The 20,202-nt window shown below is 45.8% G+C and overlaps 1 protein-coding gene across 1 annotated transcript in view; it reads right to left on the reverse strand.

Moving 5' to 3' along the window:
- Positions 1-1,648: 1,648 nt before the first annotated feature.
- brm (ATP-dependent helicase brm) overlaps positions 1,649-20,202 on the reverse strand; it is a 38,522-nt gene continuing 19,968 nt past the window's right edge. The window contains exons 14-28 of the mRNA XM_084576759.1: positions 19,272-19,652; positions 18,796-18,909; positions 18,590-18,703; positions 16,310-16,417; positions 13,262-13,395; positions 13,037-13,179; positions 12,185-12,372; positions 10,023-10,253; positions 9,450-9,527; positions 8,064-8,171; positions 7,843-7,953; positions 6,933-7,198; positions 5,232-5,337; positions 4,703-4,948; positions 1,649-1,836 (exon numbers count right to left, since the gene is read on the reverse strand). Of these exons, the coding sequence (XP_084432885.1) occupies positions 1,759-1,836; positions 4,703-4,948; positions 5,232-5,337; positions 6,933-7,198; positions 7,843-7,953; positions 8,064-8,171; positions 9,450-9,527; positions 10,023-10,253; positions 12,185-12,372; positions 13,037-13,179; positions 13,262-13,395; positions 16,310-16,417; positions 18,590-18,703; positions 18,796-18,909; positions 19,272-19,652 (2,406 nt within the window). The 3' untranslated portion in view covers positions 1,649-1,758. The remainder of the gene's footprint in view (positions 1,837-4,702; positions 4,949-5,231; positions 5,338-6,932; positions 7,199-7,842; positions 7,954-8,063; positions 8,172-9,449; positions 9,528-10,022; positions 10,254-12,184; positions 12,373-13,036; positions 13,180-13,261; positions 13,396-16,309; positions 16,418-18,589; positions 18,704-18,795; positions 18,910-19,271; positions 19,653-20,202) is intronic.

Here is a 20,202-nt window from a genome sequence, read left to right on the forward strand (position 1 = left end):
GACTTTAAAAGAATTGAATGTGTAAAACTAGCAGTAAATTAAAGCGTGTAAAGCACTTTTGTGCTAGCATTTCAGATGATTTAATTGCCAACTACAGCAGTGATTGCATTCAGCCTGTTCCACAAAGCACGCACCGAAACATGGAGGCCCGATGGTGACATCCACAGCAGTGGTACATTCCCAACACAAACTAAATCGAAGAAAATACTGCCACAAGAAAAGCCAATGGAGCATTGTTTGAGGGCATGCATGACTGTGGAAATCGGAAATATTGCCATGGAGGTTTCATTTCTAACTTCCCCTGTATTTCCATGTTTTGACGAGAAGCCTGAACATCATAGTGGCATTAATCAGTGGCTATGTCGCAATTTCTAACGCTAGAGCAAGAAGAGTTGGCATGCTTTACTTGCAACCTTCAAACATTCAAATCCCTGAATTTGGTTGGATTCTTGGAAAGTGATTCAGCTTCTATGTCTTGCAGAAAGTAAAAAAAAAGAAAAAGAAAATTAAGAAAACATAAGAGGGTACAAGCTCAGTCTGCTTTCAAGTTAAAGAATAAGGAGGCACTAAGAAAAATTGAATAGACGTATATGTAATTGATTTGCGTGCACCAATCACAAAGTGTTGATTGAAAATGGCACTTTTTGAGAGAGGCATTTTTACACAGCATGCGGCCATACTCCAAAGTACCCTTTCCTTCAAGTCAAAAATCAAAAGAAGCACAACTCGAGATGTTATCGGCGATAAGTTTGAACAGGGTGGCTGAAAGAAACGTTTCATTTCCAACTTGAAATTTCTCTGCAATATGTAGAATGTTTTGTGCTCAATGAAACAGTTACCAACAGTGCATAGGATGAGGACCAAAAGAAAAAAAAATAACTATCAACAGATACCTTTGCTCAGAAAGCACGATTATATATAGGAGCAAGTGGCGATGATTAGAACGGCGTAATCTCACCTTCATCCATCGCCTTATATGCTGTTGTAACCGTCTTTAGTGCGAAATTAACAAGGCCAAGTTTCTAATCTTCTGGAGTATGTAGCCAAATGCACACCAACGAACTCCCGAACTCGTAAAAAGCAAAACAACTTAAATTTACCAAAAACAAAAGGTGCACTTTTAGAGGTCAAAAGGTTTCTGGAGCCAGTTAATCAGTCTATGAAATTTATGTATTTCTACGGAAAGGTAAATGGAAAAAAATATTTATGGAAGTGCTAAAGGCAGTTTTTGAGCAATCTGTTTATCAATCAGAGTCTCCGGACGTTTTAAAAGCAGAGGACAATTATTTGAGATTAAAGACTACAAGAAGGACTCTGCTAGAAGTCATCAGAAATGAGTTGGAGCAAGCTCAAGACCCCCTTTAAAAACAGTTGCAAGGCACATTAGCACTTAGTTTAAGCATGGATTGGGAGGCAAGGCTTGGATGACAAAATGGGACAATTCTTCCATCTGAGAGACAGCAGCCGTTTATTCCCCGCACAAGAGAGAGGGATGAGGTACAAAGAATGAGAAACCATGTAAAAGCAGTTTCTCAAACAGCAGGCAGAGATCCACGACGGAGCGAAGGGGGAAAAAAAAAAGATATACAAATGAGTGGAATTGACAAGGAAACAATCTACAAAGCTCTCTCCCATGTCGGGGATAGAAAAAAAAAAGAAAAAAAAAAGAAAAAAAAAATGGAGGGGTGGATGATCGATGTGGTGCAAGCAAAGGGACGAGGGAAACGAGAGACAGTGGGGTGCACACCATCATCGCAGCTAGTCGCTCTCCTCGGTGTCATCGTCGTCGCTGATGTATCGCCGCACATGACGGCTCTTGCGCTTCTTCGTCTTTTCCTGTAACATCCGGGCAAAGAGAAGAGACTGACGTCATACAAAAAAGAAATAGACCTGTGCCACACGTGGGAAACACGCAACTTTCTCGATGGGAATGGAAGACGCTTAAAAGTCATGGTGCAGCTGCCACAAGTGAATCAAGCGTGCAGTGCAATGCTCTTGAGTGAGAAGACCAAAGAAAATCAAAAGTGAGGAAGCACTCACCAGGCAGCCAAAGCTGATGAATGAAGCAAAATTTCAATGACTGCGCACTCCTAACAATAAAACCCCAAACGCTTAAAAGTCATGGTGCAGCTGCCACAAGTGAATCAAGCGCGCAGTGCAATGCTCTTGAGTGAGAAGACCAAAGAAAATCAAAAGTGAGGAAGCACTCACCAGGCAGCCAAAGCTGATGAATGAAGCAAAATTTCAATGACTGCGCACTCCTAACAATAAAACCCCAAACCCTCATGCATGACGTAGAGCCGTTAGAATGGCAAAACAGGGAGCATCCTATTCCGGTTCGCACAAACGTCAGCTGAGAAGAACGAATCAAAGCTATAGCGAGATGCACGGGTGCATGCTTGCAAAGCGACTTATATATACTCCATCTCATAACTTGGAGCACTATGGAAGCTAGGAAACCCTTTCAGACAATCATGAGAGTGTGTTGTGTTTCTCTGCATCGCGTCGTTTGCTAGGCAGCTTTGGTTGCAAAAGAGTATAAATCGACGCTATCAATGTATCAAGCCCTGCAAGGGCATTCTGAAGGTTTAGAATAGCATTTTGTGTCATGTTACGCTGTTCGTCACAACCGCACATTTAGTTCAGCATCTGTAAACATGCGTGGCAACTTGATCAGCCTAGTGGCGCCACCTGGTTTTTTGGACTGAAACCACTTTTCATCAACAAACCGACTTTCTTCTTTAGGCCTTGGAGAGACAGAATCATTACCCAAAATAGAAGGAAATTTGCACTCGATGCTGCCCAAGGGGAGATGGGGCCAAATGAAAGTCTCATGCGCCATTTCTTATTAATGAACATACTGAAAAACCCAGTAAGAATGACGAGTACACTTCGAAGTGAGACATCCTGCTTCGAAGTGTGCTGCCATGTTTGCAATGCCATTTTCACATGGAAAAGTAACGAACGCTAAACTCCATAAATATTGTGTGCAACGCGGGCACGCGTTAAGCCTTGATCTGGAACAGTGTTTCCCGAATGCACACTTTAAAACGTTATTCCGTTATTCCAAGTGCTCGTGTGGCCATTTTATGTTGGCGCTACATTCTGCAGCATCAAAATGATGACTAAGCACACTCTGCAGCTTTGGTCATGCTGCACTGAACAACCGGGGTGGAGTATAAACTCTGGTTAGTCTCTAAGGTAGCGCTGCAAGGGAAAAAAAAATATGGAAAGATACCAGTCTTCCTGGGAAGACGTCACTTTTACTGACGTTTTTGCTTTAGGAAAAGTTTCGAGAGGCTGTTCTCAATCGCACACCCTATATTTTGCACCACACTCAATATTGTGCAGTGTGTGCGAGATGCTGTCCTTTTGAATGAACCAGGGTAGGAACTGCAATATAGCATCCAATGAGCATAGAGTTGGTATCCCACTTTTCATGATGCCTGACTTGAGATGGAATGAAATTATGTGAACAGTAGGTGCCTTCAAGTGTTTCTCTAACCACAAATATCGAGAGTGCACAAGCACGGAGAGCATATCACGAGTGAATATACGAAGTACATAGTGCTCATTCCAGAAAAGGGATGTAATCGAGTTGAGCAACTGAACTTATAGTAGTGTCTCGAAAATCTGGTGACACGTTGGGTACAACAATAACACCTAAACAAACCAGCTAGAAGTCACTGCTCGCATAGACGTTGAGAGACGCTATGGTGCCAAAATGTGCCGCCAAGGACACGGGTGGCATCTTTTCTACTGCTTAATGGTTGTGATAAAACACTTTACGGCTCAGGGTTGCACTTTGCACCTATCTTGTCGATGTGTCTTGATGAAGGAGCAGGAACCATGTTCCCAAAGCAGTTTATCTCATCTAGAGTTATCTAGGGTAATCTTTTTAATTATCTTATCTCGAGTTGTCCTATCTTGAGTTGCCTCATTTGGAGTAACCTTATCTCGAGTTACCTGTGGGATGTGCAGTACTCGTGCTGCATTAAGGATGAACCAGCCTGTGTTAAATGTATGGTCAACAGCACATAATTTCGCACCAGTGCAACTACAATGTGAGAGCATCCTCCAGTAGGCGGCAGACATAAACCACAGAGTGTTTGCGGATGCTTACTGCAATTCTCACATAGAACCCCACCAAAAAAGAAAGAAAAAGGAATCAAGGATTAGTCGAAAAGAATTCAGTGCAGCATCTGAGGTGTGCTCGGCAATACAGACGGTATGCAATGGTAGTGTCACAACGTGGTTAATAGATCTGTTTAGCACGCGAGAATTAGCTCTGCATGCAGCCAACAACACATGCTACACTAGAAGAACACACGTGCATGCACTAAAGTGCAAAAGAATTCAACCACACAGCAGCAATGGGTGAACAGTAAATCAGTTTTATGCAAAAAAAGAAACAGGATGCCAGAGACACACACTGTTGCGAGAAAGTAAATGCTCTCGACAGGCAGTTGCGACGGCGATGTGGAAACGTCCCATTTGCAACAGCTCACACACCGCGGCGCCTCGCAACGGGATGCGCAACGTCTGTTAAAAACTTTCCGAGGGGATGAATATTAGACAGGCAATGAACGACCGAGCAGTGCACGATGCAGGGGAAGAGTGTTAGGGTGTTAATCACGGGTGAAAAGGCAGTTGGCGCGGGTGGACCGCTTCAAGTGTGCAGCACCAGCGAGAGGGGGCGCACCTCCGAGCCGTGTTCTGCCGCAGTCGAGGGTCCGTCCTCGTCCGTGTCCTGGTCGTCGGTGCCCAGCGCCAGGTCGCCGTCCTTCTGGAGCCGCTCCCGTGCGCTGGTGAACACCGACTGCAGTACGATGGAGTCCTCGTAGATGAGCGAGCCCTCCACGTTGTATGTCTGGGCGTTGATGCACAGCAGCATGAAGTCGTCCTCGAGGTCATCCAGAGTCCGGTACCGGTGCTCGCGGATGCGGGCCTTCATGACAAGCAGGTGAGATTGAGAATACAGCGTGAGGAACAGTGCGCACAACAGAATGCACACGAGGAAAACAGACAAGTGCTCACTACATGTTGTTAAATTCTGTGATGGAAAGTAAGCTTAGGTGAATAGTTAAGGTTTAGCTTCAAGCAAACCATAAATTGCTTCAAATAACTTAAAAATTAATATGATTGAAAAAAATAAGGACGAAACTGGCCATTATCTGCCCAAAGCTAACTGACTGTTGTTTCTTGTGCCATCAAGAACACTCCTCTCTCACCTTGATTTTCTTCAGATCAACAGGTTTCTTTATGACATCATAATAGTCTGGAAGCTCCCTCTTTGAAGGTAGCTGCAGGAAGGCTTCACTTAGCACACGGCCATCACTAGGGTAGAGAAAAAAAGAAAAGTTGTGACAAATGATCACAGTTATTTTCTCTGTCACTCATGATCTAAATTTTCCATGTGTCCACAGAGGTGCTCTATTGTAATACCGGCAGCATGAACAGAGATGGCTACCATGACACCGTGATGGCCATACGCCTCAAATAAAGGTCGCGTGCAGCTAGTGCGTGAAGCTGTTTAGTTCGCTCCTTTGCATCTTGCCCTGCTTTGCGAACTCTTGATACCTGGTGCACCGGTCGCTGGGGGCAGGGGGGTAAAGCGCAGCGAGGAGGTTGTGCTACACTCGTGTAGCGCCATGATGGCACTCCTATTAATTATTTTTGCTTTACTCGCACAAAAAGCTTCCAAAAGTAGATATACAAAGCATTAAAGTTCATAAAAAAATGCTTTCACATTTTATTTTCTTACAAATGTAAAATTTAAGTGATATAAAGGCTGATTAAAAAGCGTACTTGCGATAGTTTCGCATCGCTTTGTCTGGTGTACTTAGAGACTGGCTGGTACGCAGCTGTAGTATGCGAGAAGTACCATCATGGCTGCGAACGAGATTAGCAAAGGAGTGGAGAGGGTACCTGGGAGTGCCGCCGTTGCTTTCACTCTAGTCTTAGTGTAAATATATGCATGACAATCAGCGCTCTACAGTGGACTTAAACCCCCATATAGCGAAATTCATCAATACTACAAATTTTCTCTCAACAACCCCACCTCCCCACATCTGTGAACTCCGTGCAACGAAAGTGTAGCGGTGGTTGACCATGACAAAATTGCCTCCCAGAGCTGTGTGCTACCAGAAATTTAGCACACCACAGAAAAATTTCAAGACGATGACACACAAGCTGCCGTAATCAGGAACATCCACAACTGCAATAAAGGAATGCAGTCAATACAACGTGCCGCACCCCAGCGCATCTCCGTGGCTAACTCTGCACCCTCCGCAGTTTTCACTTCTTTAACTTCACAACAGGCGGCATTGAAACAGTTTGCACTCAAACTCTGCAAAGAGTTCAAAAGCTGCACTAAGTAACAGGGCACAACAAAGAAGTCACGGGATGAGTGGTGCATTCCCATCGCCACTGGTCGGTTGCTCGCATGACTCTGGGAACAGGAATGGTGGAGAGCGCTGGTGACGCATGGCAAAGGGTTCGTTTCTCGGGGCAACAGCATCGTCATGCAAACCACGGCAGAGATGGCAGCAGCAGCTTCCACACAGTCTCGTCATGTTTCTCTGCGTTAATAACTTCAAGTAATGGGGATTTACTGTTGACATTTTCAAGGCAAGTTCATCCACACTCATTGCCTATTTTTGTTTCTACTCTGCATTGTCCTTTTGAGTCTTCATACGAAAACTGTGTGTCGTGAAAAATTGCCAGCTTTTCTTAGTTTTGGTACAACCAGGTTTTAACTGCAGTACGCTGCAACTGCAAGCTGCCACGTTCACTTACTGGCCACAGAGCAAAATGTCTGGGAGCACCTCGTAAAGCTGGGAACACTTTCTTTTTAAAATCTCCCTACTACCCTCTACTAACATTAACCAGCTTCAATACCTAATTACGAGCGCATGCAAACAACACTGTACCTGTCCTTGTAGTTGATGACAATGTCAATGAGCTTGCGCATCTGCTTGGTGAGGGAAGGTGGGTTGGGTGAGGCCTTCTCAACGGGAGGCCGGCCGCGGCGCTTCTTCACCACGGGCTCATCATCGGCCATCTGGCGGGAAGGGCCACTTTTTCGCTTGCCACCCCGCTCACCGCCAGAGCTCGACGAGGCACCGTTGTTGCCGCCGCCCGACTTGCGAGAACGCTTGCGCGTCTCCATCTCGTCCAGATTGCCATCCTCAATGGCCTGTGGTTGTGGGACACAGACAGACCAATCGACCCATATAGTTACGTCAGTTCGTAATGGTAATGTTTATTTCAAAGTAGGGCTGAGCAAGCAGCATGACACGTGGCAGGCAACTGGCAATGTTGCAGCTGCTTATTTAGGATTTCATTCCCCTATAACTAAGATGAGAAATCTCAAAACACTAACCTCTGATCGGCTACCAAAAGGGTTCATGAGACTAGAACACCGCAGACTAATTGCCCAAACTGAAGATCCAGCGCGTAAGATGTGCCAATAAAAAACATGTGTCTTCAAGACCACTGTTCGGCTGAATGCTGCAACCAAACACAACTAGTAGCAAGTTTTGTGCCCCTTAAATTTCCCTTCCTTGGCTCGGCTGGATTTAGACTGCAGAGGTCCTCCCAAATTTCAAATTCATTTAGATTACGAGCGCATATGAGACTATAGTATTTGTTTATACACAGGCACAGAGAAAACTCTCAAGGTCTGAGAATAATTACAAAACTCGCACGTTTACATCAAACCAGGACAGCTTTCTATGGCAATTAGCCTAAAGTCCCTTGACACCGCATGTATAGCGACCTATCATTCAGAAGCGAGGCAATAGTGGGGAAAAGGGCGATGCCAGTGGAGAGAACACTTGCCCGTAGCCACTCCTTGTCAGTGAGGGCGTCAGAGTAGTCGATCTCCTTCCGCTGTCTGTTGCCCCGTCCAAACAGCTTGTCCTCTTCTTCCTCATTAGTCAGTCGTTCCACCTAACGAGCAAGAAAACCACAATGCAAGATTATATTTGACACAATGCGAAGACACAGATATGGACGCACTGCCATAATAAAAACTATATAACACAGCCTTGCTCATTCACCTCAGCATCGTCCTTGAGCAGCCATTTTGGAAGTTCATCTTCCTCCATGAGCCTGGGTTTCCGTTTCACACTGCGTGCTTCTTCTCTCCTCCTGTCAATGTCCATTTTCTGCAAGGAAAGATGTGGAACGGTCAGAAGAGCAACATGATTTAAAAGCATGCCCCCCAACCTGCCAATATCAAAATGTGGGAGGAAATGACGGCAGGGGAAAGGCCAGACGTTGTACGACTTTCGCCATTTCAGAAATTTCCACAATAGATTTTCTGGCGGAATGTTCAAATGTAGCGGCTTTTTACAAGCACATCTGCTGAAGTGTCAAGTTAATTTCATGTACAGTTCAACCTCAATTTAATGAAGCAAGTTAAATTTGCAGCTTCCTTCATAAGACTGAAATTTCACTGCATCAAAGCCAGTCTCCTGGTTCCGGACCGTTATGATAAAAGAAGAAACTTCAAAAGCAATAAAAGTGGCGTTTTTAGCCTACCCTGATCACACGGTAGGCTGTCTAAGCTCTCTATCTCTGCCATCTCCGTACTGAACACCCGTGCAGCACAATTTATTCTTCAGGTTGTTTCAAGCGAGCAAGGAAATTTCATTACACAAAAAGTGTAGCAAAATTTACAGTGTTATATGAATTTTTTAAGAGGGGAAAGGGGTCTTTACACACTTTTGTTTATTTTTAGTTTATACTTATTTATTCTTTAGTTCATGTAATCACTTTTCTAATATGCAAGTTAGTTTTTAAAATAATTCACATTTTCACTCCTTTGTTTATAGAAACAATAGAGGAAAAACTACTCATCACAAAAATATTATAAACATATGCCTGGATAGTATACACAGCATAAGGAACACAATGTAGGAGTTACTTTCTTGATCAAGGCACTATCTGACATCTTACAACTTATTGAAGTTTAATTTGGAAAAAGTGGATGATGAGCAAAAAAAAATTAGCAAGCATAAAATTAGTCATCTGTTCCCAACGCTCTATAGTCTAATCATTTAGGAGCATGCCGCAATAAAAATTATTCTTTTATCTGCTCTACATGTGAAGACATCCTTCTTGTCTTCAATTCGCCGCACGGGCTGTGTGGATTATGCATTGAAGCATCCCCACAACACGGCAGTTCAGCGAATCTGCAGTGGCCTTGTACCTAGACGCCGGCTGCCGCCGTCGCCCGAGTAAACATTGCACGACGAGACCTTCAAGCTTAGAATGGACATAAAGCTGCCGACCTCTTCCGCCACCATAGTGGAATTATGATTTTATGCACCACGCATGCTATCAGTGAGATAAGGCTTCGCGGATGGCTAAACGTTCACAGCCAGTGTATATGTGCGATATGCCTTGCCTGTATGACCACTCAAACCATACGGAGAGCATACCTGGAACAACTCCAGTTCCTCCTCATTCCTGGCAATCATTTCGTTGATCGTCTCATCGTCTGGAACTTCATTTTCCTCCTGCAGTTCCGAGACAAATTGCAACATTACAACACTGAGGCAACACAGTCAGTGTGCAGCAGTACATAAAGCATAAATTGTGCAACTGTAAGGAAACCTGACGAGTAAATACTAGATACAAATGACTATACATAAGCTTATCCATGCTAATGACAAATGTAGCGAGCTTCGCATAGAAGCCACAACGGACGGTGCTTTGGAATGAGCCTCTGCCTGCCATAGGATGAAAATGCTGTTACCAATACATGACAAATAGAGTCTTTCATTAAAATTGGTTTCTACAATGTGTTCGGTAGCAAAGCATGCCAACATTCCTGCAGCATGCTGGCTCACATTAAAAAGGACATTCTGCAGATTATCATAGGAGGCATGTCACATCACTCATGCAGGAAACTGCCCGCAATAAGAGAAAAGAAAAGCCTTTGCCCCTGTGAGGACTTAAAAGATGCCGGAAATGGATGCGGAAAAGGATGGGAGAGGTGAACGACAACTTGCCTCCTCGTCGTTCTCATCCTGGGTGAGGATGGCCTGGAGGAACTGCTTGCGCTCGGAGCCCGTTGACTTCTGGTCAAACATGCCGGCCTGGATGACCTTCTCGTCCAGGTTGAGCTTGTACTTGGCGGCTGCCAGGATTCGCTCCTCCACCGAGTTGACTGTCACTAGCCGCAGCACCCGCACCTCGTTCTTCTGACCGATGCGGTGGGCTCGGTCCTGCGCTTGCAGGTCCTGCATCCCCCCACCACGACGACGACAGGAGTGTCAACCATACGGTTCGTTGCTTTGCCCCGGGAAGAGACATTATTGCCACACAGTAAGACAGACAAATGGAAGCACTGACTCAAGCGCACCTCCATGCATATGACATGTGGTGCGTTGCCACCATATACTTGGCGTTTCTTTTTTTTTTTTTCATCTAACTCCATTCTCCCCCATTACCTTTGTGGAACCTTTTCCTCATTCAATCACTCTCCTTGCACTGAGACTGAGATGAGGTGGCATTCACCACTATAGCCTGGAACTTCTGGAAAGCAGCTTCAAGTCACAATGCCAGCTATTGAGTGAGCCAGAAACCTCCACCCTGATGCAGCGCTAGTCGTGAGCTCGTATTCTCGGAGGTGGCTCACTTACTTCGTTTTAACCCGCAAACCTGATGTGCACATGCACCAACACACATACGAAAAGACTACTGACAACATTACAGAAGAGAGGTATTCACAACCAAAGACAACATATGCCACGAAGCCCAAATGTAGTTAAGTAGGACAATGTAGTTAGGTTCTTTAAACAATGGGTGGCACATACAAGAGGTGACAATAATAAGCAAAGAGGAGGAAGGCTGCAGTGACACGGCAAATTCCAGAAAGAAGGCCACGGACACCCAAGGAAGATGACGACGACAATAAGGAGAATGTGTATTAATGCCATGGCAACAGGCATGATGGTAGAAGTGTAAAAGCTTGCGGCTTCATGTAGGAAGGGGGGACAGAAGAGCTGAGTAGCTAGGAGGAAGCACTGCTGGCCATTGCTTCAGGTTTGCCGTCTTTTCCGTCGCATGGCACTACACCGTACGTCACAGCTACGCTGGCGCCTGTTCTCAAGACCAGTGTCTTTTGCACTTGCTTGCAACGCATAAGTGTTCTCCTAACCCTAATGCCACCAACTGCTAGCTACACGCAAGACTTCTTTGGACGCTAACACCAATGCCAACAATGACGATTCCTCCAGTGTGGACGCCACCGGCAATGCTGACTCTGCCGCAGAATCACCTTGACACAACAGCCACAAACGCAGTGAGCAGAAAACGCTGTACGTGCTTCTTTCTTCAGAGTTTGTTGTTTGGATTGCACTAGGTTGTTTAATTGTGTTTGATCCACAGTATTTCGATTAGCTTTATAGTGCGTTAACATTTGCTTGAGATTTCACTGTAGGTTTGGTGCGGTAGAGTTCGTTATCACCTAGTGTGTATTAAGTGTGTGTGTGGGCCTTCATCGCGTCTTCGCTGAGATTCAAGAAAATAGGCCAAGATCCTAATTTTTGCTTGCAAGCCAAGTGCAACATTACTTACGGGCAATACGCAGGGTGTAAAGGAATGGCAGAAAAAATACTTGTGGCCTAACTGGTAGGGGTAGTAGAGACCGTATGACACTCATTTCACAGATGAGAAAGAAGGCCTACTCTGTTGCTGCACGAGTGCACAATTGCTAGCGCGCAGCAAATCTAAGCTACCTGATGTCTTCCTTCTTAAGCACTGTAATGAACTCAATGAAATGAAGCTCTAGTAAGCCAACAATTTGTCCCATAGACCCCTGCAAAAATACAAGATGAATTCACAAGTACAGGAAGTTCGGGTTGTTGGTGTAAGTGCAGTCTTGAAAACAGAGTGAAGAGCGGAACGGAAGAGACGAACAATGTGAATGCTGCCAGCTCCAACGTTATGCTAGTGCCTCTGAATGTACATTGCCCGCCATAAATAAAAGCAACAGTATTGCACGGTGGGTGTTGTAGAAACTACCTGACAATATACTGATGCTAGGTATCGGATGTGATCTACCTACACTGGCTAGCATACTACCCGCGTGAAGTAAAAGCGCAAGCGCAATTTTTCTCTACACGGTCAGCCAAGTCACTTCAGTCCAAACTACAGACTCCCTGCATACCTGGTGGGGGTTCCAGTCCGAGTCGAAGATAATGACAGTGTCAGCCGCCTGCAGGTTGAGGCCCAGGCCACCAGCCCGGGTACTCAACAGGAAGATAAAGTAGGGAGAATCCTTGGCATTGAACATTTCCAGCAACTGACCACGGTCTTCCGCCTTGGTTGTACCGTCGAGACGCAGGTACCGGTATCCTGCAGAAGTTACGGTACTGTCCTGCAACTAAGCCTAAGCACAATGTCACAGGTTTGGTTCGTAGTTGTAGCATTCGAATTCTGAAGGAGATGCAATAAAAATACCTTTTAAGGCGAAAGCCTTTAATGGCTCATACTGTCGTGGACAAAATGTGTCCCGCTTTTGCGGCGGCTCTGATTGGCCGAGGCGCGATGACGTCAGAGATCTCGACCAATCAGAGAACCACCACAGTATGCGCGAATGTGTGCCTTATATGGCCATATGCCAATCAGTGATCGATCAATTAACAAAATATGGTTACTTAGTTCATTAATTTATTAATTACTAATTAGTGACAGTTGCGTAGCAGAATTCAGCACTCAGGCTTTCGCCTTTCACTACTTTAGTCACTAAAGTCCCTCGTAATTTTTAAAAATTACTGACCTAAGGCCAAGGCATCCCTCATAGCTCATAGCCACACCACCAAACTAACATCCAAAACTCAAAAGTCAGACTTCCATTACAAAAAAATGCTGCAACAACAAAGCAGTTCCGATTCCCCATAAGCAAACAGTGTACTAGTGTCTAGAAAGGCCTGACTCTTCTACAAAGCTTTTGCGAAATCGGCGTGAACTTTCCAATTGTGTTGTTGGCAGTGAAAGTGAGTATAGAGGCAGCACTGACCCCTGTAGGTGAGGTAGTCCTCCATGATGGTCATCAGGGTGGTCATCTGACAGAAGAGAAGCACCCTGTGCTGCTTACAGCGCAGCTTGGGAAGTATCCGGTCCAGCAGCTCAAACTTGCCAGACACCCGGTAGAGATCGGGTCTGCAATGCCACGCAGCCAAGGCATAAGCAAAAGACATATACGACATGCTGAACAGCTAGCTGTAGGATGCCTCTGCCTCACCCTTGTACAATGCTCCCAGTGCAACCAATGTGCTCGGCGTAGGCCTCCTCAATGTGTTGGAACATGAATGGGTGGTTGCAGATCTTTCGCAGCTGCATGATGGTGTTCATCAGCGTCTTGGTGCCACCCTTGCCCTGCAAAGGAGAAAAGAAATAAGCATCTCTCCCCAATTTTCTTTCTTCTTCCTCCTTTTCTGCAACATGTTTTTCAATAGGAAATGACTCATTTGCAGTAAAGCGCAATGTGATTTTAAGGCTGCAATTTTTTGCTACGGTTAAAGACAGCTATATATTGTGTATTACCACAAATAAGTTGATCATAAATATAGGTTGACCCCAAGCTCGCAGCCCTGTGAACTCCAAATATATTGCTGCGAAACCTACAAAACTGTATTTGTTGTTTTTTGGCAGCCGCCGGCATGCGGCCTTATCACTCTGATTCTGGATCACGTATCAGTTCTGTATCCTTTGTTAATGCTCGATGTTGCGAGGCGGACCTTTATCAGTTCGCTGTCGAGCAAGATGCACTGAGATCTGTCTTGAAGATTCCGATCACTCGCGTATGTTTCTACAATGTTCCCGGTTGTGCTAGTAGCAGTTTGTGATGTTATCTAGATTATTCTGGGCAGCCTTTAAATTGAGCGTTGACAAGTGCAACGGGCATTCTTAGTTCGACGATCACGTTTGTTGCTATTGCCGCCGCCAAGTTGCTTAATGCCTTTGCGGGCACAAGTCAGCCAAATAAAGAGTTCAGTGCACTCACCGTCTCTTCATTTGTGTCATCAATCTTGTCACCACCATGTGACAATATGCATACATTATTATTTTCAGTACACGTCGCATAGAAATCCTGACACATCCAACACTGACCTCCACTCCTTCACAAACCAGGAAAGTTGGAGCGAGACAAAAAAACTCGAATAAAGTGAAACTGCAGTATGAATAAAACAGTAATAGAATGCACTGAAAATGCTGCCCAACTAAGTCTCGAAATATGTCTTGAATCAACACAGTTTGCAATATCGAGAGTCTACTACATATGCGGGAACATGTGAAAACTTTTGTTTTCATGCTACAGCAATCCTGCACCAAGTTCCACAAGGCATTGATAGTGTATTCCGGAAGGGCAATAAAAAGCACATACCGTAAAAACCCGCGTATAATACGAACCCGAATATAATACGAGGTGAAATTCTGGAGACGCGAAATGGAAAAAAAAAGTTTTTACCGCATATAATACGAGAGAGAAAAAACAAGACATTTATTGAAATCGGACCTCACACTTCAATCACTTTCATCTTCAGCAGCGCTTTCCTCGGAAATTTCTTTGTCGGACAAATCATCCCACAGGTACTCATCTTCTGTGCCATCGAGGGCGTTTGAGATGCCGCACTTCTTAAACGAACGGCGCACAAGCTCCTCTGGGATGCTTGCCCACGCGTCCACAATCCATTTGCACAGCGTGGCTGGCGATGCTCGCTTCAGCCGCCCGGCCGGCGTCACTGCAGGCTCACCTGACCGCATCCATTCCGCGTAGCATCGCTTGACTGCGTCCTTGAAGGGTTTGTTGACACAAACGTCGAGAGGCTGAAGTTGTGAGGTCATCCCACCCGGAATCACAAGTTCTGTGCGGCAGTCGCTTAGCAGCCTTTTCACCGAGTCGGCCAAATGGCAACGAAACGCGTCCAGCACGAGGATGGATGGAAAGGACAACAGTGCACCGGGCCGTTTGCACCACACTGACTTCACCCAGTCGAGGACAAGATCCTCGTTCATCCAACCTTTTTCGTGGCATCTCACGATGACATTCTTCGGCAGCTCCTCACCTTTCGGCATTGTCTTGCGCTTGAAGATGACATAGGGCGGGAGCTTGCGGCCGTCTGCCGTGCACGATAGCATGACTGTAACCCGCGTCTTCTCGTTTCCAGTAGACCGGATACAAACTTGTTTAGAGCCTTTCTCATGGACGGTGAGGGGCGATGGCATGTCCAGGTAAACCGGCGTCTGGTCAGCATTGCCTATTTGCCCCAGCTGAAAGTTTTTTGAAAGTTTTTGGTCTTTCGCAAAGAAATCACGTGGCGCTGAAAAGCCACCAGCAGCTCTTCGAAGGATTCGGGCAGCTTTTGTGAAATCGAGGTTCGCCGGCGTAGCGAGAATCCAGCACGGCACATATAGCGATGTATCCAGTGCTTGCTTGCTTTGAAGGCGGAGCTCGGAATTCCCTTTTCCCTTGCAAGCTCCCTAGCTTTTGCTTGCATAAGCTCTACGCTCACAGCTAGATGCGATGCTCGCTGTTCTCGTACGAACTCCGTCAGAGCGAGTTCAATTTCCGGGAATGCGCCATTCTTTGGCCCGCGAAAGCTTCTTCGCATTCCCTTGCACGCGAAAAGGGCTTCTTTCTGTCGTCGCCATCCGCGAATGCTTCCCTCGGTGACGCCAAACTGCCTCCCGGCCGCACTGTTGCCGATGTTTTCAGCAACTAAAATCACCTTTCTCTTAAAAGCAGCCGAGTACTGTTTCCGAGACCCTGGCATCCTGCTCGTTCACTTAAAGAAAAAAGCGTGCACTTTTTCGCGAACCGTGGTTTGCACGAGAGCACATGCGCTGATGCTGTGCGCACTCGACGACTCAACAACAAAGAGACGACACCTCGACGTCGTGGCCACTGCGGGGTGCGGCCACGTTAGGGCAACGAAGCCAAGCCGTAGCCGCACATCGATAACAAAGCCAAGCCGTAGCCACGCGGCAACAACGAAACCAAAACTTCTCGCAAAACTTTGACATTTTGGTTGGGATCCGCAAATAATACGAGGCGGAAATTTGGAACGCTGAAAGTTGGAAAAAAAACTCGTATTATACGCGGGTTTTTACGGTATTTATGTGCAACAAAGAAAAAGCAACCCCCAAAAACATTTTCAGGACTAAAGCACGAGAGTTCAGCATAAGCGTCGACTTCATGTAACAAGCAGAAAACAAGACAGCAGTCATAAGAGACGCCATGAGAGTGCCAACCGAAACAAAGCTGGGTCGTGTAAGGGGCAGGACATACCTTCTTGTCCTTTTCAGATCCATCGGTGAGAAGAACTCCCTTTGTCTGCATGTGCCTGTACAGAAGTCTCTGCAGCGCTGACATATCACACTTCACCACGTACTCCACCTGGCAACAAAGAGAGGCAATTCACACCAAGCATTGAATCGAAATGTTCAAAACACAAATGTGAAAAGGCCAACGAAAGAGTTAGTTGTGGTTTAACTGTCATTATATCAGTAAATCCATGCGTCCACCTGGGTGACCCTTGGTGGGCAGGGGGGGAGAGGGTGCACTACAGTCAAATCTGGTTACTATGAACACCACTTTAATGAATTTTTCAAATGAACAAACTGTTAGAAAATCCACAACTGATTTCCTATGCTTCCAATGTAAAAATATTTCAGAGCTACAAATTTCAATACAACACATATTTCAGACTAACGCACATAATTTATTTTTTCTCCTATAATCAAGGAAAATCAGTACTATTATGAATTAGGCTATAACTAACAGCATTGCAACTCTTATGTGGAACAGAAACCACCATTTCTGTGTGTGCCGTGGGCTATAGCTATCATCATCACCATATCTAGTGCCAACACCTAGCGCCACCACAAAGTTTTGGTTTAATAGGCTGCAAGCAGCAGGCTTAGCCACCTGCATTCTTTATTCTTTTTTTTTTTTCTGCGTTGTGTGTCGTTCGCTGATCGGTTGTTAATGCCATTCACGCATGTGGTATGAAGAGATATTTGTTGCGGGTGATCTTCTTGCGAAATTTGTGCGAGATCCGACTATTAATGCAGCCAGCGATGGTGCCAAGAAGCAGCTAAAGCAGTTTTCGCTGCAGGAAAGAGCCATACTGCAAGAAAGCGACACAGGGAAAAAGCAAATCAGCCTCTGCAGACAGCTTCACATTGCTCCATCAACTGTCGTGATCATTTTGAAAGACCAAGACAAGATTGTTAAACTTCACTGAACAAGTTTCGCACTTTCATCGCACGGTGAAGTGACGTGAATGATGAGATGTTGCGCGAAGTGGACGGTGTAGAGAATTTTTAATAGTCGTGTGTGCTGCACGTGGCAGCAAAAAAAAAATCTGATATATTCAAATAAGGTAAATTTGAAGTTTGTGCAACATTTTCATTTGAGATTTTGCTTGCCTGCACATATGTCTAGTGCCAAGGTACGCCATTTTCATACCTAGGTTTGTCCACTGGCTCATAGTTCCAAGTCTTTCACTACAACGATATTTCAAAATAACGATGATCTTAGGCAGTCCCCCGTGATTCATTATACCGAGATTTGACTGTACGACTTGGCTATGGGTAGTCTTGCAATGCTAAGTTTTGCAAAGGACACCCTCAATGTCAAGAGTCCCACATGGTTCATGATCAAGTTTGATCGTGTAAAGTAGGTAGAACGTCCATGTTAAAAATCTGACACGGTCATGAAAAGAATTTGCATCATCAAAACAGACAAAAATCAATATACAAAAACATGGGAAAGGCACTCACGCAGATCTGTTTGCGGTTGAGGATATTTATTCAAGGCTGCACGCAACCACAGCTCACCACCCGCGGCGCGTACAGTGCGACAGAAAATCGCGACGTCGCCTATTTGCAGGCCGCGCAACGCCGCAAACTTCTCGTGGTGTGTACAGCACAAATTGTAACATCGGCAATGTGCAGGCCACGTACAGCGCGAGTAGCGATCATGGAGTCAATGATATGCGCACCGTGCGTACCCGCCGCTGCCAACTGCATGCTTGCATTAAATGCTAGCGTCATTGGCGATCGCAATACCAGCAATTTGGGAGTCACGCACCGCCCCAAACTTCCTGTGGCGCGTACAGCACGGCAGGTAATCACAGCATTGGCGATCACGGAGCCATGATGTGCGGGTAGTCATGGCTGTGGTAGCAGTTCGCTTATTGATACCATTTGTAATGACGCGGGAAAATGTTCGTAACATCTGAAATTTGAAATTCTGCATATTGTACACAATGCACTCTGGCCAGAGAATTTCACAAATTCACATATATCCCGAAATTCATATCCGCCGGGTTTGTATCACTGAGCCTTGACAGCAGTGCTTCCGATCCATCCAAGTTACCCGCTATAAAAAAATTTCTATAACATGGCCATATCAGTAAATTGCATTGGTTGGGTCAGCTGCCTGGTTTGGATACTACATTGGTGGCATACGTCACAGTAATACACCGTCCTCCAACCCAATAGGTAGCGCGAAATTTACATTGCTGGGTCAAAAAAAAAAAATTGAAAGCGTCTGAGCTCTCACCTTCTCGGGGAGTTGGGACTCGACTTCTTTCTTCAGTCGCCTCAGCAGGAATGGTCGTAGGACCTTGTGGAGCCGACGAATGATCAGAATGGTCTCCTCTTCGTTCAGCTCCACCTGTTAGAAGTTGAAGAGTCAGTTCTCGAGTCCAAAAGCGAGTGAATCTGCCAGCACAGACAAATGCAATGCGGTGTGACAAGCTGGCTTACCTTTTCACCGGTCGTTGCAAAGGGAGCGTTGAACCACTGCTCGAACGTGTTGCAACTCTTGAAGATGCTCGGCAGCAGGAAGTTCAGCAGAGCCCACAGTTCAGGCAGCTTGTTCTGTAACCAGCAACAAAGACCCAGTTCTCGGACCATCACAACTAACTTTCCTGAAAAACTAAGAAAAGTAAGCCAAGCAGGAAGAAAGCGCAATTTCTTAGACATTCTCTAAAGCTCATTTCTGCACGCGCACACACACACACAAGGCAGTGAGGGTTTTGCCACTCCAACCTAATTGTGACGAAAGTCAGTGTCACAACAAAAGGCTACAAATACTGGCAGACACACAGTTAGCCTTGTGGAAAAACTGGTCCGTCGACAACCACTGAACAATTAAAAGTAGAAACATGGCACGGGGCATAGACAGACTTCACACAAACACCCTTGACTAGGTACAATCGGCTCAATAGAACGACCCCCACCTGTAGTGGGGTGCCCGTCAAAAGCAGGCGGTGCGGGGCGCTGTAGTGGGTGTTAAGGATCTGGGTCAGCTTGCAATGGTGGTTCTTCATGCGGTGGCCCTCGTCGATAATCATGTACTTCCAGCGGATCTTGGCCAGCACCGCCTTGTCCTTGATGACGTACTCGTAGGTGGTGATGAGCACGTTGAACTTGCTGCTGCGCAGCTGCTGCGACAGCTGCCGCCGCAGATTGGGCGACCCTTTGTACGCCACCTTGACCACCGAGGGCGCCCACCGGTCAAACTCCAGCATCCAGTTGGACAGGGTCGACAGCGGCACAATGATAAGGTAGGGCCCGTTGATGCGCTTCTTCTCCATGAGGTACGTGATGACGGCGATCGTCTGCAAAAAAAGCCGCGGGCATACAAGAACCATTCAATGTTTCTGCCAAGCTTTACAGGTGGCATCACTGAGGACAACTCTATACAATTTTCGTTAACAGTAAAAATCTATACTGGGCTTCTTCCTGGCAATGCTGATGTCTAGAAACAAAACATATCTTTCCACCTCATCTAACCCTGTGGCTTCAAGGCCCGAGGGGACTTTGTGACTGCTGTTTACAAATGAATGGCAGTTGAGCCTAGCCTCGAGAACCTGCCATCTTTAACATTGTGGCTCACTTGCGGGGAGAAAAAAAAAAACTGGTGGCAGCAATGCCCATTTTTTATTTTACCGTGACAGCTGTTAGAAACATGTTTCTTGCATCTGTGCCAGTTTCGGCGTAATGCACACTGTCACACTGATTGCTCAGCATGGAATGGCGTCACATATGTCGCGAGCGACTTCACATGTAACTTACCATAGAGGCAGGCAAATAATAATGTGCATTCATTACCACCAATAGATGCAAGCTGAATTTAACATCACAGTGGTAACAATTGTGACAGTGTCT

This window comes from Amblyomma maculatum, chromosome 8 (assembly GCF_055883805.1).
Source record: "Amblyomma maculatum isolate TAMU_Amacu chromosome 8, ASM5588380v1, whole genome shotgun sequence".
Lineage (NCBI taxonomy): Eukaryota > Metazoa > Arthropoda > Arachnida > Ixodida > Ixodidae > Amblyomma > Amblyomma maculatum.